The sequence below is a fragment of the Rhea americana genome, unplaced genomic scaffold (genome assembly GCF_003343005.1).
Source record: "Rhea americana isolate MKP2758 unplaced genomic scaffold, rheAme1 scaffold_257, whole genome shotgun sequence".
Classification (NCBI taxonomy): domain Eukaryota; kingdom Metazoa; phylum Chordata; class Aves; order Rheiformes; family Rheidae; genus Rhea; species Rhea americana.
In genome coordinates, this window is record NW_028186376.1 from 3,705 (window position 1) to 20,246 (window position 16,542).

The 16,542-nt window shown below is 39.2% G+C and overlaps 2 protein-coding genes and 1 pseudogene across 2 annotated transcripts; all 3 read right to left on the minus strand.

Annotated features, from left to right (window-relative positions):
- Positions 1–2,289: 2,289 nt before the first annotated feature.
- On the minus strand, positions 2,290–3,286 carry LOC146594495 (olfactory receptor 5J3-like). Its single transcript, XM_085307398.1, is given in 2 exon segments — positions 2,290–2,497; positions 2,499–3,286. Coding segments are annotated over 2 exon segments (930 nt in total). The 5' UTR covers positions 3,221–3,286.
- Positions 3,287–7,293: 4,007 nt separating this feature from the next.
- On the minus strand, positions 7,294–9,080 carry LOC146594496 (olfactory receptor 5J3-like). The gene is made up of 2 exons (XM_085307386.1): positions 8,172–9,080; positions 7,294–7,374 (listed from the first exon to the last, which is right to left on the minus strand). The coding sequence occupies exons 1-2, from the start codon at positions 9,078–9,080 to the stop codon at positions 7,294–7,296; spliced, it is 990 nt and encodes a 329-aa protein (XP_085163512.1).
- A 3,759-nt stretch (positions 9,081–12,839) lies between these two features.
- On the minus strand, positions 12,840–13,772 carry LOC146594497 (olfactory receptor 5J3-like; annotated as a pseudogene).
- Positions 13,773–16,542: the final 2,770 nt, after the last annotated feature.

Here is a 16,542-nt window from a genome sequence, read left to right on the forward strand (position 1 = left end):
ACATAGAGATTCAATTTTCCCTTCTTCACCTTTTTGTTAGTAATTAAACGTCCAGGTGTGGTAATGGAGGAATAACCCCAATAAGAAGAGACTGAGGAAGAGATTGAGGAAGAAGCATATGGCGATGTGAAGCTCAGAGCGAATCCTTATCAACACAGTCATTCCAAGCTTTCCCACTAGAGTGAGAATGCAGATCAAGATGAGATCATGTTGGGATTATAGAAACAGGTCTTTCAAATAACTTCTTCTATTCCATGTATTTACATGTATGTGATAGAGCACTGCTACAAAAATTTTTTTTTAATCTTTCCTTCTGCTACTTACAAATAAATTTTGGCTAAATCCCTACTTCAAAGTCAGGTTCTAACTGCTATAAAAATTATCAGATTTGCTTACAGTCAATGGAGTTTTACAACCATGCATTATCTGGGAATTTGACCCTTAAATCTCTCACATTGTAACTGCATTTTTCTCCCTTTTTTTTAGACTTCCTTGTTCCAAAACCAACACAGCCATACTGCTTAATTTGGAGAATAATAGAAATTACTCTGGCTGAGCTTCATGTCCAATTTCTTTGCAATTATCTGTGAGCTCATATGCGAACAAATGTGACCTGGAAATAGGTCAAAATACATGCCCATTCTGTTTCTCATTTAGTCAGAGGCATAACGCTGGCAGCCTAGGGACATGTGTAACAGATCACACATTAATTCATGTAATTAACCATGTTAGAGTGTTTAATTTATCCCTTCTCAGTGCACCCTCTCTCATGTTAGGTAGGAAAAGCACACTAGGTCTCCCCTGACCATGGAAGTAAGCCAGACATGCTTGTGGTCAAAGCGACAATGTGTTTGTTGTCCTGCTCCAAGATGCACTGATCAGGTACAGGGCTGTTTGATAGGTACCCCTGTAAAGCACTAATAACATTATTCCTTTTTTTCCCTCCCTAGTTTTTCCCTTTTACCACACTCATCCTCTCCCAGATAAACAGCCCACCTTTGTTCACCCTTTCCCTATTGACCTTAATTTCCTAACTTTATACCTTTGTTTGGTATCTGTGATTACCCTGGTAATTTTTGACTTGGTCAGCAACTTCTATTATGCCAGTAGGCTGTTTTTGTTCTTTTTAAAGTTTCACCTATCTGTGGTTTCTCATGCTGCTATTTAGTTATCACAACCACAAAACACAATTAGCCACCTGTATATACATTGTTTCTGTTTTGTTATCTACAACAGCTTATAAATTCTGATGTTGTTACCCTGTAAGTGTAACTACATTATAGTTGGCTACCTATATATGTACCCCAACAAATATTTAGGCTATATCAGGTAATAGCGTATACTTAATTGAGGGCACAGCCAATACAGATTCATTAGGAAGCCAGAAGTTTAAATTGTTTAAATCGTCTTGTGGAACTGCCAACTTCCAATCTATCTGCATATATTATCAAAGCCCTTATAAATGGTCAGTCTTTTTTTCTGTTCTTCATGTTCTACTGAGAGCTCATTTTCGGGGACATACCAACCTATCTGCAGCCTGTAGCCAAGGAAAATGGTCAGTGGAAACACACCAACTTCTACTAGGTGGAATCTTGGTCACAGTATGCTTCAATGAATTTAAATCATCTTGAATTTTCTGGTCTAGTTCAGGCAAATCATCTAGGCACTAGTAGAAGAAGAGCTGAGCATCTGCAGAAAGTAATTATACTCGCTGAGACATCAGTTTTGGGATTCTCAACACTATCCCAGAGACATACCTATTTGTTTCCTCTCACTAAAAGCCTAATGACCTTAGCTTTAAACAGCTCTCTTCTTGGTGAATCTTGTTTTTCATTAGAAATTATTTGAGACTATTCCTACAGCCCAAGGTCTCCTGTAGGTCTGCCCTTTAGACAAATTACTGCAAAGCTGTATGCAGAATGTTGTTCTACTGCACCATGGTAAAGAAAGATTGTGAAGGACTTTCAAAGACTGATTTTGGAGCTAAAATTCCTGTTCTTTTCCTTCTAGGTCCACTGGATATCATGATCTAATGATGTCAGTTATCGTGACGTTGTCTCAGAAATTGAGAGTCCTCTGGTTTATATGTCCAGTTGAGTTGTTGATATTCTCTTTTGCTCACTGAAAAGGCGTAGGTACTTTGACAATGGGAGTCAGCACACGTGTTTTAGATTCTGCTTTGAGCTGAGCTGTTGAAAAGAACAGCAACTATCATGAACTCAGGTAGCTCTGGGAGATATATTGTTCCTCCTACTCCATTAGGCTCTATAATGTCAACCATTGCACTGGTTAAGAAACGAACTGGGACACTGCCTTTCTCAAGGCATCCTTCACCTCTTTATTCCTGAGGCTGTAGACCAAGGGGTTCAGAATTGGGGTCAGGAGTGTATAAAACACTGAAACAATTTTTTCCTGTTGAAATGAGTACCTGGAACTGGGCTGCATGTAAATAAAGCTTAGGGATCCATAAAGCAAAGTGACAGTTATCAGGTGAGAAACAGGTGGAGAAGGCTTTGTGCTTGCCTTTACTGGTCTGAATCTGCAAGATGGTGGAAAAAATATACAAATAGGAGATGAGGATTGTGAGGATGGTGACGCCAGCAATAGTTCCAGAAAAAGTGAACAATAAGACCTCAGCGGTTTGCGTATCAGAGCAGGCAAGCTTCAGAAGTGGGGGGAAGTCACAGAAATAATGGTGGGTAATATTGGGCCCGCAGAAAGACAAGCTCACCAAAGAGCTTGTGTGCACCAGGGAATTCACAAAACCCCCTATAAATGACCCAGCAGACAGGAAGATGCAAACCTTCCTGGACATGGCCACCATATACAGCAGAGGCTTGCAGATGGCCACAAACCAGTCATAGGCCATGACAGCCAGCAGGAGGCATTCTGATCCTACAAAAGCAGCAAAGAATGAAAACTGGGCAAAGCACTGAGCATGGGGCACTGCTTTACTCTTGGACAGGAAGCTCACCAAAGTCTTTGGAGTAATAGATGGTGAGTAGAACAAATCTATGAGGGACAGATTGCTGAGGAAGAAGTACATGGGTGTGTGCAGTTGGGTATTGATTTTGATTATCAGGATCAACCCAGTATTGCCCAGCAGTGTGAGAATATAGATTCCCAGGAACACTACAAAGAAGGCCATCTGCCACTCCAGAAGATCTGTCAGCCCCAGAAGGATGAACTCGGTCACCACTGTGTGATTGTTCCCATTCATTTATTTCAGCTTTGAAGTACTTCTTTCCTGCCAAGATAAGAGCGACAAGACACACAATATTAACATTTTAAATGGTTGGACAGCACGAATTCAACTGAGTAGGGGGAAAAGTACCAAATAAACACAGTCAGCAGTATTTCACATTCCTTAACTTCCAGTAAGGAGCATGGATGTCTCTTTTGGAAGCCTAGGCTTCTAGAGGTGAGTCCCTCTAGAGGGCATTTACAGTAATTAAGTGAAGAGAATTTGACATTTAGTACTCTGAATCTGCACCATCACTGGAGGAACTACCTCTTTCTGTTCAGTAGATACAGAGCCTAGGCGCTAAGAAAAGGCCCTCATGTCTCCAGTTATTGAATGTCTTTGTTCCTCAGACTGATAAAACTTCTTATGTGTAGCCCATAACTGGATCTCTGCATGAGCAGTATTCACTACTAGTAAGGTTTAAATCCAAACTTAAGAAGCAAAAATTTTCAATATACTTTAAAAATTCCTATGTAACCTTATCCCATAGATTTGTGAAACACATTGATGTTTGCCTTCTCTTCTTATTTGGGATTTACTTCTAGCTTTGCTGTCTTAATGTTAGACATCTAGACTAGTAGTCAGAAGATTGGGTTGCTTGCCTAGGCAGAGGAGAGAGACAAGAACCTCAGAAGTAAAACTCATTTTACTGCAAGACTGGATTCTGAAAGAGCAGGGATGAAAAGTTCATTTCTATAGAGAGATCTGGAGAACAAACTTAGATTACACTTCTCATGAAGTGAATGAAATTAGGGGAGAAGATTCCTTCTCTGGGCTTTTTGATATTTTTAATCTGAAATTGGCAATCTTTGTTAAGAAGATGAAAAAGATATTCATTTGAAAATGAAGAAGAATTTTCTTAGGGGGATCTAAAGTGATCAGTAACAAAAAAAAATCTATAATCCCATTAATCTGCCCAATTGAAAAGAAACATTTTAAGGCACTCCACTGGCCAATTAAAAACATTGATGTTCATAACAAGTGAAGACAAAAAAACAAACCGATATCAAACAACAAAAAAAAAAAAAAAAAAAAAAAAAAAAACCTCAGAGTGCCATAACCTGTCAGTATGAGCTATATAACACTGAAATGCACTTTCATTTCAGCACAGGAACCGTCCCAAGGTTTTTCAAGTCACCAGTTTCCCATGGCCTTTTCAACATATTCAGCATCACATCCAAGAATGAAATAAGAAAAAAAATGACAAAAATAATAAAGAGCCAAGACTCGTGAAAAGACCTGTCTTATTTACAGTCGAAACTCTACTAAAATACTTTATACTTACCTGAAATATGAAGTACAGCTTTCCCAATCACATACATACTACAGAGCCCATCTCAGCTCTGTTTATCCTGGAAGGGACTGTACATGAGCTTGAGAAAGTGTGGATTCCAGACGGAGAGACGGAGAAATGAGACTTCTCATTTCCATACAGGAACTACTGTGTCCACTGAAATTTTCAGACACTGCAGAAAAGAGAGAGAGAGAAAAAAAAACGCAGTGTATTTCATTCTTGACTTCCAAAGCCCCACAGGATCAGTCTGGGTAAATAATGAGAGACTATTTCCATGCTTGGTATAAAGTTTTCAAACAGCTAAAAGCAATACAGAAGTGGTTGGGCAATTGGCCTTTTGAGACACTGATCATTAATATTACAAGGGTTTTTTTGTGACTATGGGGAAGACTGCACTGTTGTAATTAAGCTAATTCATTGGTTTTCACTTTTGCTTTATACTTACATAGCTCCATGGAGGTCACATACCCTAGAAGTCACAGAGAAGTAAGCCTAGTGTACATAAAGGCTGGATAAATGCTTCTTGTTTTCTATATTGTTTCCTTGTTCTTTTTTTTTTCCACCTTAGTTCACTGAACATCTGGAAGGATCTCTAAATGAGGACACGTAGTTTTCAGACTGTAAGGATGGAACCATAGTTTGTTTATTTCAGTGGGATCTTTGCGAGTGCCTCTGGCCCTGACCTTGAAGGGCACTTTCAGGATTTAGTCATCTCATTTGCTTTTGTCATGGACAAAGCCTGAAGCACTGAAGTCTGTACCACAGCCTTCAGTGGAAGATACGTGCCAAAAACAACCAAAAGCACAGAGATTGTTCCATATTGAATAAACATTTGACTGTGGCATCAGAACTGAGAGAAAGGATCCCTAAGGTTCTTTTTTTTTTAAGTGCTCTAACTGCTCTGCAGTGTCCCAGTTGAGAATATTGACGCAGACATTGGTAGAAGGATATGGAAAAAGTTGAGTTAGGATATTGAAAAGTTGGAGGTAGAAATATTTCCATTTTTGCCTTCTCTTTAATTTGTTGCATGGCAGCAATTGGCAGCATCAGAGACAACAAGAAAGAAATCAACTAGATCTTCTCTGAGACCCTACAGCTTAGAAAGCCTGAATCCCCAACAGTACATAAGGAGAAGCAGGCAGAGTCTGTGCCTATCAGACTGGGAAGTGAGGGCTCCCATGGTGGCAAAGGCTGGAAGTTTGTGACTTTTGGCACCAAGATGATGCTCCTACTCCACCTGTAAATTTGCAACTACAGAATAACTTCAGTGCCCTCATAGCAGACAAAGGTTTGGCAGCTCTGTCAGATGAAGCTTCCGTGCAAGCTGAGCCTACGCCACACAGGAGCAGCAGGAGAAAGAGAGGTTAGTAGTGGGATACTCTCTGCTGCAGGAAGTTCCCATCTGCTAACCTGACCTGTTATAAAGGGAAGTTTTGTGCTTGCTCAGATTTATGGTAAAGTTGAAAGACCATGCAGGCACCAAAAAAACTGTGAGGGAAACCTGGAAAGTATCAAGCATGACTACATGGTTGGGGGCAGTGGTGAAGGGCCTGAGGGCTAGGTGGTATTCTTGATCCTGCCAGTGAGGAGGAAGGGCTTGAAGAGGATTGGATGGGTTATGCAGGTCAAAAATTGTTTGTGCAACAAGGTTTCTATGACCATGAGACCTTCTTTGAGGACTAATGACTACTTGCAAGAGACGAGATCCACCTGACAAAGTGAGGCAAAAGCTTCTTTGCCAATAGGCTGTCCAACCTGTAAGGAGGTAACTCCAACTGATAAGAAGGGCTTTAAATTAGGAATGACAGGAGAGGGAGAGAATGACCAGCAATCAAGAACAGCAATATGGGAAAAGCTCTCGTACTCTTTCTGGGAAATCAGCATGCTGAGGTGCCTCTTTAAAGAGCCTGTTAATGTACACAGCATAGGGAGCAAACAAATGAAGTTAGAAGTCTATGTGCAATTACAGGGCTATGATCTCAATGGGATGACAGAGGTGTGGTGGGACAGTTCATACGACTGGAATGCTGACACAGATAAATACAGGCTTTTTAGGAAGGAGAGGCTAGGAGTGTGAGGAGGGGGAGTTTCCTTTTGTGTGAGAGACCAATGGAAATGCATGGAGCTCTGCCTGCAGATGGGTGAAGGGCCAGCTGAGAGCTTATGGGTCAGGAATAATGGATAGACCAACATGAATGGCGCTGTTGTGGGTGTCTGCTACAGACTGCCTGATCAGGAAAAAGAAGTAGAGGTAGCCTTCTTCAGAGAACTGGAAGTAGCTCCATGTTCACAGGCTCTCCTTCTCATGGGGGACTTTACCCACAGTAATATCTGCGGCAGGGACTATGTAGCAGTGCACAAGTAATCCATGAGGCTTCTGTACTATTTTGATGGCAAATTCCTAACACAGGTGATTAAGGAGCTGATGAGTGGAGGTACTGTGCTGGACCTCAGATTAAAAAACAATGAAAGACTGGCCAAGGATGTGAAGGTTAGGGCAGCCTTAGCAGCAGTGAGCATGAGATGGTGGAGATCAGGATCCTAAGAGGAGGGAATGAGACAAAAAGCAAGATCACAACCCCAGATTTCAGTAAAACAGACTTTAGCCTGTTCAGGGACCTTCTTGGATGAATTACATGTGGTATAACCATGAAGAGAGGAGAGATCCAGGAAAGCTGGTTGATTTTCAAGGATCATCTTGTCTCTTGTACACATCCAGTCATGATACTCCTACTGAAGAACATCTCCTTATAGTTTATAGACAGTTCCAATAATTTGAGGCGCTTCTTTTTTTGGAAGACCACAGAGACACTTTATTTACAAAGCTCCGTAGAAAGTGAAGAGGATAGACAGACTGCTCAGCTGAGAATTCATAAAGACAATGAAAAAATGTACGTCCGTGGAAAAGTGAGTTATTTCCCATATCTGATTGTGGATTTTGGTGGGTTTTTTATTATTTACTAAGAAATCATGGTTAGTAAAGCTGAAAGAATTTACAGAATTTTATGTGTAGCTAGTGCTAGTCCAATATCATTTTGGCCTCCTTTCTGTGACCTAAGCCACATCAGATATAGCCATATCATTAAAAAACAGTAACAACAATAAAAATATGTAATGCAAGAGCTATCACTGGCAATGCTGCAAGTATGCATTTGAATTTGTAAGCTCTGTCTCTTGAAATAAAGAGTTAAAATATTTTCCTACAACCTCACCCCAAAAACATAGACATGTGTTATGGGAGCCAAACACTAGCAGACAAATTTCATTTTCTCCTCGAGGAAATTCAAAATATGTCAGAGAGTTGCAGGAATATAGTAAAAACTAAAGAGTAAAGTTGAGAGATTTTTTTTATTATTTTCCTTATGTCTATTTAGCTTTAATGTCCAAAATTAAGTGAAATGTTTAAGTTACATTTCATTACATACCATTTTAGGTCTTCATGTTTCTTCAAGATACTAAAAATTATCTGTAAAAGTTTCTCTAATTTTTCATTTACATTTGATTCTTATGCACATATTATTAGTAAAAGTCAAAACATTGGTACAGAACTGATATTTCCCTCTCCTTTCAGCTTTTCTAGGGAATTGATTGTTCTGAAATACAAGTCAGTAAACAGCCTTTTTTCCTTTCCATCACCCTTCTAAGTGCATTTTTCACCTCCTTGTTCCTGAGACTGTAGATCAGTGGATTTAGCATGGGAATGACCAGTGTGTAGCATACTGAAGAGATTTTCTCTTGTTCCAGTGAGTATCTCGAACTGGGCTGTATGTGGCTTAAACTCACAGGCCCATAGAATAGGGTTACAGCTGTCAGATGTGAGGCACAGGTGGAGAAGGCTTTGTGCCTGCCTGTGGAGCTCATTCTCAGGACTGAGAAGATGATGTAGAGATAGGAAATTATGACAATTAGAAGTGTGGAAATAGCTATGATCCCAGAGAGGGTTACAAGCATAATCTCATTGATATAGTCATCAGAGCAAGTAAGTTTCAACAGTGGGTTTGTATCACAGAAGTAATGGTTGATGATATTAGGTCCACAGAATGACAACTTCAGTAAGCCACAAGTATGTATCAATGAATTAAAGAGTCCCCCTAAATATGATCCAGCTACCAGCCAAATGCACACTTTCTTGGGCATAAGTGTGGTGTAAAGTAGTGGGTTGCAAATAGCTACATAACGGTCATAGGCCATGACAGCTAGCAGGAATCCCTCTGTGGTCACAAACACAACAAATGAAAAGTGCTGAACAATACATGCAGAATAAGAAATAGTCTTATTCTTCACTAAGAAGTTTACCAGCATCCTTGGAGCAAAAACTGAAGAATAACAGAGATCCACAATTGACAAGTTAAAGAGGAAGAAGTACATAGGTGTGTGAAGTTGGAGGTCAATTCTGATCAATCCAATCATTCCAAGATTACCCACAAGAGTGATGACATAGATTAGTAGGATCATTAGAAAAAGTGGGAACTGTAGTTCTAGTTGAGCTGTCAGTCCCAACAGGATGAAATGGGTCACTGTTGTGTGATTGTTTACTGCCATGCATACATCTGTAACAGTCTACATGCTAAGATGAGATGTGTGATGACTGTATAGATAAGAAAGGAAGACAAGGTTGTTTACGAGTATATTTCATGGAGTAATCCACCATCAAGTAGGGAAAATGCTGGGATTAAGTACCAGGACCTTGTGTTCATTTTGTGGGGCTCAGATTTTTCAAAGCTTCCTATGATTATATTTTTAACAATTAGACCAGCCTCATGTAGAGATTCTCTGTGCTAGCTGTGAACAAGTCAGCCCCAGAAACAGACAGCTACAGAGCAAGGCGCTGAGAGCAGAGCTCGTTGATTATCTTTGGGTACTGCAGTGCACATCTGAGATGATACAGCAACTGAGGCCCAACTGAAAAACTCAGCACTTTGCTTTATTCTGCAACACAAACATTCTAGCTGAATTGGAGTTAGTATGTGGATATTTTTAGGTGATGCTAAGTCTAACATGCAGTTAACACTGTTGGCTTTGGAAACAGTCTAAACAGTGAGCAAGTTCTCTAACTTCTTTCATCTTTTAAGCTAGGTATTTTACTTTATTTACTTGCTGAGGAAAGAATTAACATCACCAGAGTTTATTCATCCAAAGTAGAGGTTTTTCATCTAAACTCATCGACTTCTCTCTCTCTTTAAACTAAGAAAATGCCTGTTTCTACTCAGTTACTAGTAGAGGGAGCCTGAATGGCTCATGTAGTGCTGGGTCTGCAGCTCAGGCAGGATGTGGCTCTCTTCAAAAAGCACTCACATGGCACTCCCTTTTGAAAGGAATGAGTAGCTTAGAAGCCTCTTCCTGAGAAGTCCTGTCTCTTTCAGTTAACCATAAAGGCAGCTGAGATGTTTAACTCACTAAATAAGCAATTAATGGAGAAATCTAAAGTTCAAGGCAATCTATCCCACAGAGGATGTACCACATTTGGTCTAATCGTTAGAGTGATCTGACCACCTTGCTAATGCTACAATTCACTATGTGATTTCACACAAAGCAAACAAAAATAGCAGCCAAACTTTTTTGAGCTCCCCAGGTGTAAAGTACAGACAGTAATATTGCTTTTCCCATTCTGTTCTTTCCTGTCTATTCAGACCCTGAATTATTTAAAACAGTCTATAGGTATGTGCCTATGGTGAACGTGGGCACCATCAATGCCAAACTGACAGTTCAGTGCTAATACCGTCAAGGACATACCTGGATTTTACAGCTCAGCCGCACTTCACTCTCCAGTCCTTAGCCTCCAAATGCTCTGACACCACAGAAGCCTGGATTTCAATCTCATTGACAAAGATGCCATCACAACCCCCTCAGTACAGCGATACAAAAATGGCCTTCTTATCTAATGTTCAGCTGGGTCTTTCAGTCTCTTTCATTGATCTTATCTAACTCATGTCTGTGATCTGTAATTTCTCTTTAGTGAAAATATGCGAACAAGTGAAATATATGTAGTTGCTCATCATATTGACATGATAATGAGACGTTTCTGAAGACATCTGAGAAGAGATAAAATAATCCTCTTCCCTCCATAGAAAAGAAGAAATATTGTTTCATGCTTATGGGTGGCACAGAACAACGGCTCATCCCTCAAACTTGAGAGATCATGTCAAGACCTCCTACTAGACTCTTTTGCTAATTCAGCCATTAGGAACTAAAACCTCACTAGCAGCTGAGTTTTCAGCTAATATTTTTCGGATCAAACACAAAGGACATCATTAAAGTGTCCTCATGGGAGCCTTTAAACAGGCAAACAGAAGTCTGGTCTCCCTTAGCAACAAGCTCAAAATGAGTACGTTTACAATTCCTCAATTACCCAGTTTACAGCAAAATCCTCTTTGCTCACCTCTCTGATTAATTGTTTTTCAGACCGAAGTTGACTAATGTTTGGATGACTAAGAGAAATGTATGACTGTTTAACAGCTAGTGATGCAGCTCAACTAATCTTAAGTCCTAAGTCTTAAATTAAATTAAGGTCTTCAACTGATGGAGAATATATTATGATTGCAGGTGAATATTGTACTTGATTGGTTCTATGTACTGTTAATGAAAAAACAAACAATAATAAAAATAACAAATACTCTGTTTTCTTGTCTGATCAAATAAAAGAAAAGATGTCCTCCAAATAGGAGATTTAGAATGCTTTGATAATGATTTTTTAATCTAACTGAAAGTCACTTAACCTCTTACATTTAACATATGCATATTTACAGCATGGTTATGACCCTGTAGACAACAGTAGGAAAAAGAGAGAATGAGTATTTGTGAAATAAAACGTGAGTCTCATACAGGATCATGCTCTTGTTGAGAAGATAGGATGCAAAGTTTAACTGATGGTTTGAGTTATTTTCACATTGTTTCACTGTTTCAAGTTTTGTTGCCTCTATAAAGATCCAGAGCCAGAGGCTCAGTAAAGCAGTTGCAAATACAGACATGTTCAAAGAGTTCTGCAGGACCTTTATTCATATCTAGAACAGAGATCTGTATCACCAGTATTCCCAAGTCCCAAGAAACAATCTTATTGGGAAAAAAGTTATTGTATGAAAGACCAAGAAAAAGCAATGATGTGCTAAAGGCTGAGATAATATTTGCACTGAACGTGGCAAGTGCCCAAGAAAGAGCAAGCTATAGCACCAAGAAATAATAAAAAAAAATCATTGAAATTGCACGTAAAATCAGTTCAGTAATTTAATTTCTATTTTTTCTTAACCTCTTTTCAGTGATCTGCAGGAGCAAACACTTTCTTCTGCTTGACTATGCATGCAGTTACTAGGCAGAATGTATGAGTAAAAGAGAGAGTGTTTCTAAGAAACTTCAAGTATGGAAATATCCTTTAATATCCACAGTTCTAAAGGTGGAGAAGCAAACAGCGGCACACACTGTCACGTGTCTGCAAGAGACTCTGATGGATGTGTGCTGAAAACTCAGACTGCTCCATTGTACACACAGGCTTCTGGAGAAGTTCCTCTGGCATTACTATCTATGTCATGTGTTTACAGCAAGGCAAGCAACATGCAGTTTTCCCTCGTTTTTATTTTCTTTCCTTGACAACAGCAAAGTCACCTTTCAGCTTGCCTGGTTGCTCTATTTCCAGAGCATATGGAAACACTTTGAATGGTACAAGTATGGAGCACAACAAATGGTACTGTCAATATTAACTCTTGCTTTGCCTAGTCCTAGGGCTACAGGTGCTGGTGATAACTCTAATTACAAGGAATCTTTAAAGCCTTGAGGAGAGATTTAAATGCATAAATTTGGGAAGATGGAAGTTCAGTTTTTTGTCTAAGCTGGTCTTTCTATAGTCAATAGAAAAAATAGGCAGCTTCAGTGGGAAATTTCATCTAGTCTGTCTTAAACACCTTTCTTGGGAAGGACTACTAAAATTTTGGGGTGTCTATGTCTCGTCATTGGCTAGAGAAAAGGAGTAAGTTTGAGCTAGATATACAACTTTTAAATATTTAAATTAGGCAGATTGTTCCAATATTTGGTGTCCAAAGACTTCAAAGAACGCCTAGGTGATTTAAGATTTCTGTGGTGGAAAGCATTGACTAGGCATTTGCTGAAATAAGGCATTAGTAACAGGACTAATTGTCATATGTTTGCATATTGCACATCCTTTAACTAACAGTCTTCATGACACTTATCTTCAATAAGGTTATGTGAAGGATCTAGTATTTGATAACCCATATCAAAGAGAATAGAGTTATATAGTTATATAAGCTATCCACACTTTGCCTGTAGTTACCCACACGCAGTTCTGGAAGGCTTTCAGCATGTAAAGACCTCCTTCTTCAACAGTTTCCTTGCAACACATTTAGTGTCATTGTTTCTCAAGCTGTAGATCAAGGGGTTCAGCATAGGAATGATCAATGTGTAGAAAACAGAAACTATTTTATCAGTGCTCAGTGAATAGCTGGAACTGGAGCAGAAATACATGAATCGAATTGTGCCACGAAATGTGAATACAGCCATGAGGTGGGAGGCACAGGTGGAGAAATATTTTTGCCTGCCCTTGGCAGAGTGGATCTTCCACACAGTGACAATAACGAAAAGGTAGGAAATGATGACAACTGTAGAAGTGATTGTCTCAAATATTGTGCCAAAAATGAAAACAAGGATATTGTTGAGATAGATGTCACCACCGGGGAGTTTTAGGAGAGGAGGGAGATCACAGAAAAAGCGATTGATGACACCGGAGCTGCAAAAAGACAATCTCAACAAGCCATGGGTATGAATTAATGAATGTACAATATCTCCCAGATATGACACAGCTATTAACAGTATGCAGATCTTTTTGGTCATAATGACAGTGTACAGCAATAGGTCACAAATGGCCACATAGTGGTCATATGCAATTGAAGCCAGGGGAAACATCTCAGTGGTGGCAAAAACTACAAAGAAGCCATACCGTGTAAGGCACCCATTGTATGACACTCCCGTAACATTCTCAAAAAGTTGAGCAACATGTTGGGAGTGACAGTGGAAGAGTAGCAGACATCCAAGAAGGACAGATTGCTGAGGAGAAAGTACACAGTGCAGCTGTGGGCCAAACCTAATGACTAAGATCAACCCTGGATCGCCCAGCAAGGTCATTCCATAAATCAGGAAAAAGTCAACAAAGAGTAGAAGCTGCAGGTCTGGTCTATCAGTTAATCCTGTGAAAATTAAACTAGTCACAGTGGTATAATTGTCTTCAGCCATCAGTTTCACTTAATTGCTGCCTATGAGAGAAGAGCTCCGTATCAGTGTAGGGGATGGATCGTTAGCATTCCCCACTACAATCTTAATAATCTTTGATCGGTTCCAGTCCTAGCTTTTTCATCTAAAGAAGATATTTCACTTCTACCTTCCTTTCACTGGTCTCCTTTCTTTTCTTTTCTCTTCCGTAGTCACCTTTCTGTGACACAAGATGAAGTAACCTGTAGTTTTCACGAAGAATTAGAGAGTAAACCCATCAGAGTCCATGGACAGTGTAAATTTCCTTGGACGTGAAGGCACATCAAGAAAACCTCTAGCCTACTGTCCAGCTCCATGGCAGAGTTCCATTACACCAGTGATATGGAGACTTCACAGCCTCTTTAAGCATGTTTTTTCCCGTAATGCAAATGTGAGTTAGTCTTTCAAAACATAATGATTAATGCTTTCTGAACTGACTGGTGCTTTGAGATAACTTGACCTGTTCATGAAACTGTAAGTAACAGTCTGTTGAAGGGATTCCTTTTGAGGAGACACCAAGCATTCAATTTTACCCATCACTTGGAACAATTTTGAAGAGATCTCCCAAAATCATAAGTTTCCAAGCACGTCACTTTCTTCAAGAACTCTAGTTTGATGCATGTGGCTGTATGTCATCCAAACTGGTCCCAGTGCCATGGTCCTAGCAGCAGCAACTGTGTAGAAGAGAAAGATTAAAACAAGAAGCTCAGTATTTCTGAAACATCATATATAAGTCAAAATATCTTTAAAAATAATTTAAAAGCTAGAGTCATCATATTTCTTATTTTCAACGCATCAGAAGAAACCTTATTCACATTGCTTATGTTTTACTTCTTAAGAATTTATTTCAGAATTGACACTGTTCTAAGCAATTCCAGTTTGGAGAGCTATTTACATATGGGAGAAAAGCCTTTCTCCTGACTGCACCTGTCTCAAAGGAAAGCTCCTAGTCTTAGCACTTTTCTAGGTCAAGAAACAGAGGTTCATTCCATCCTAAGATAAATGCCTAAGATAGATGACATAAAACAACTTGATGATGACCATTTCTTCTCATGGAGTAGCACTGTAGCAATGGGTTGGAGGAGACCAAGGTGAAGAGAAACTGTCTAGGCTGTTAAAAAATTAATTAAACTAAATAAACTAAATAAATTAAATAAACTAAAAAATTAATTTAACCCATTAGCTCCTTATAATGCTAGGAGAAACGAATCTTGTGTTCTGTGCCTAAAGAGACAATGAGTGCTTACATCCATAGAGTTAAGATTCAGGGCTAGGAAAAATTATTTGACATAAACATTTATGACATGATCTATACAACTGTAACTAGCACTATTAGTAATAACATGTAGATCCTATATGTTTTATCTGCACATATGAAAAGTATCAGTGTTTGTGTTGCATATGGGCATGGTTTAACCTCTTCTAGCCATACATTTTAATTACATGGACATTGAAAAGCAGAGTTTTGAAAATGTTCCCTATGGAACATTTTATTTAAATCCTAGTTTATAGGAAAAGAAGTAAATTGATTGCTTTCAGAAAAGTTTGGTATCAGAATTTTAAAGTGATTGTGGAGGGACTCAGACAGAGAAAGCGGTTTTGAGATGCAGAGACAGTCAGTGAGGGAGAGAGAAATGATGCATGGAGTTAAAATGTGGTGCTAATTCAATTTCCCAAAGACTTACAAAAACTCTTACTCCTGTTCAGGACAGTCCAGGACAAAGGAATATCAGGAAACTCCAAATTTGGTAACTCCATGGCCAACAGTAATTTACACTTACTGCTAGGAAACTTTCCTACTGGAAGAGGGGAATTGTGCCTTCAAAAAATCCACATCTTTCATCCATGAGATGAAAAAAAAGTGTGTGATGGAAATAAACTCATACCCACATATATTTTTGCCTTTACAGATATCCATAATAATTTGTTAATACAAATTAAGATTGCTATTTAAAACCATGCTTTCGGCGTAGAATAATTGCCCTCAGTTGAATTGCCCTAAGAGAAAAGCAAATTATGTTTATAACTGCTTCCATTATTTTATTGTCAGGTGATCCAGAAATCTCCTTCCATAGGCTAGAACTACTCAATGCAGTCAATGTCACTTGGAGAGCCATACAGCTCACTTATATTTGGGCAGGTGAAGGGTTGGCTAGTCTACAGGCATTATGTTGACTAGGTCTCCAGTGAGCAGAATGAGATCCTATACATTGCATATAGACACCTCTATGTCAAATTCTATTAGTGTGTATTCTGTGAGCTAAGTGACCCCCAAAGTGCCTGACTGTTTCCTAAACATAAGCATCTAGTGCTCTTTTGGCCCATGGAAGACTAGTTTAGGAATCTGAGTGTTAGTTTTCTAAGCCTAAATTTACCATTTAGGCTTCCCCTGTAAAAAAGGAGTTGACCCTCTGCAGAGGTTGATTCGTTCCTCCTCCTTGATTGAGATTCTAAGATCCTCATCTTAGAGTGAGATTGCTTGTCTGAGGAATATTCTAGCATTGCAAGAGCAGTGTAATTATAGCAGAAACAAATTAATATGACATTTATGTGGGTCTGTTATCTTTCTTTGATTGTTTTTCTCTGTATCTCCAGCATGTGATCTCTGTTTCTCATCTCCATTTATGTATTAGCTGTGTTTATAGTGGTTTACAGCACATCTCTCCTTTGCAGGGCTGTACCGAGAAAAAATTGTTTACAGTCTTGATATCTTCTAATTCTCTTCGTACCAGGGACAAACGGCAGAGGCGAATTC

Bases quoted from the DNA above. Each gene is read 5' to 3' on its own strand.
- LOC146594496 (XM_085307386.1), bottom strand. From the start codon at position 9,080: ATGGCAGTAAACAATCACACAACAGTGACCCATTTCATCCTGTTGGGA. The intron at 7,375-8,171 runs ATGGAAAGGAAA...TATCCTCTTCAC, and splicing joins AAAATGCACTTAGAAGGGTG to TTTCTACGGAGCTTTGTAAA.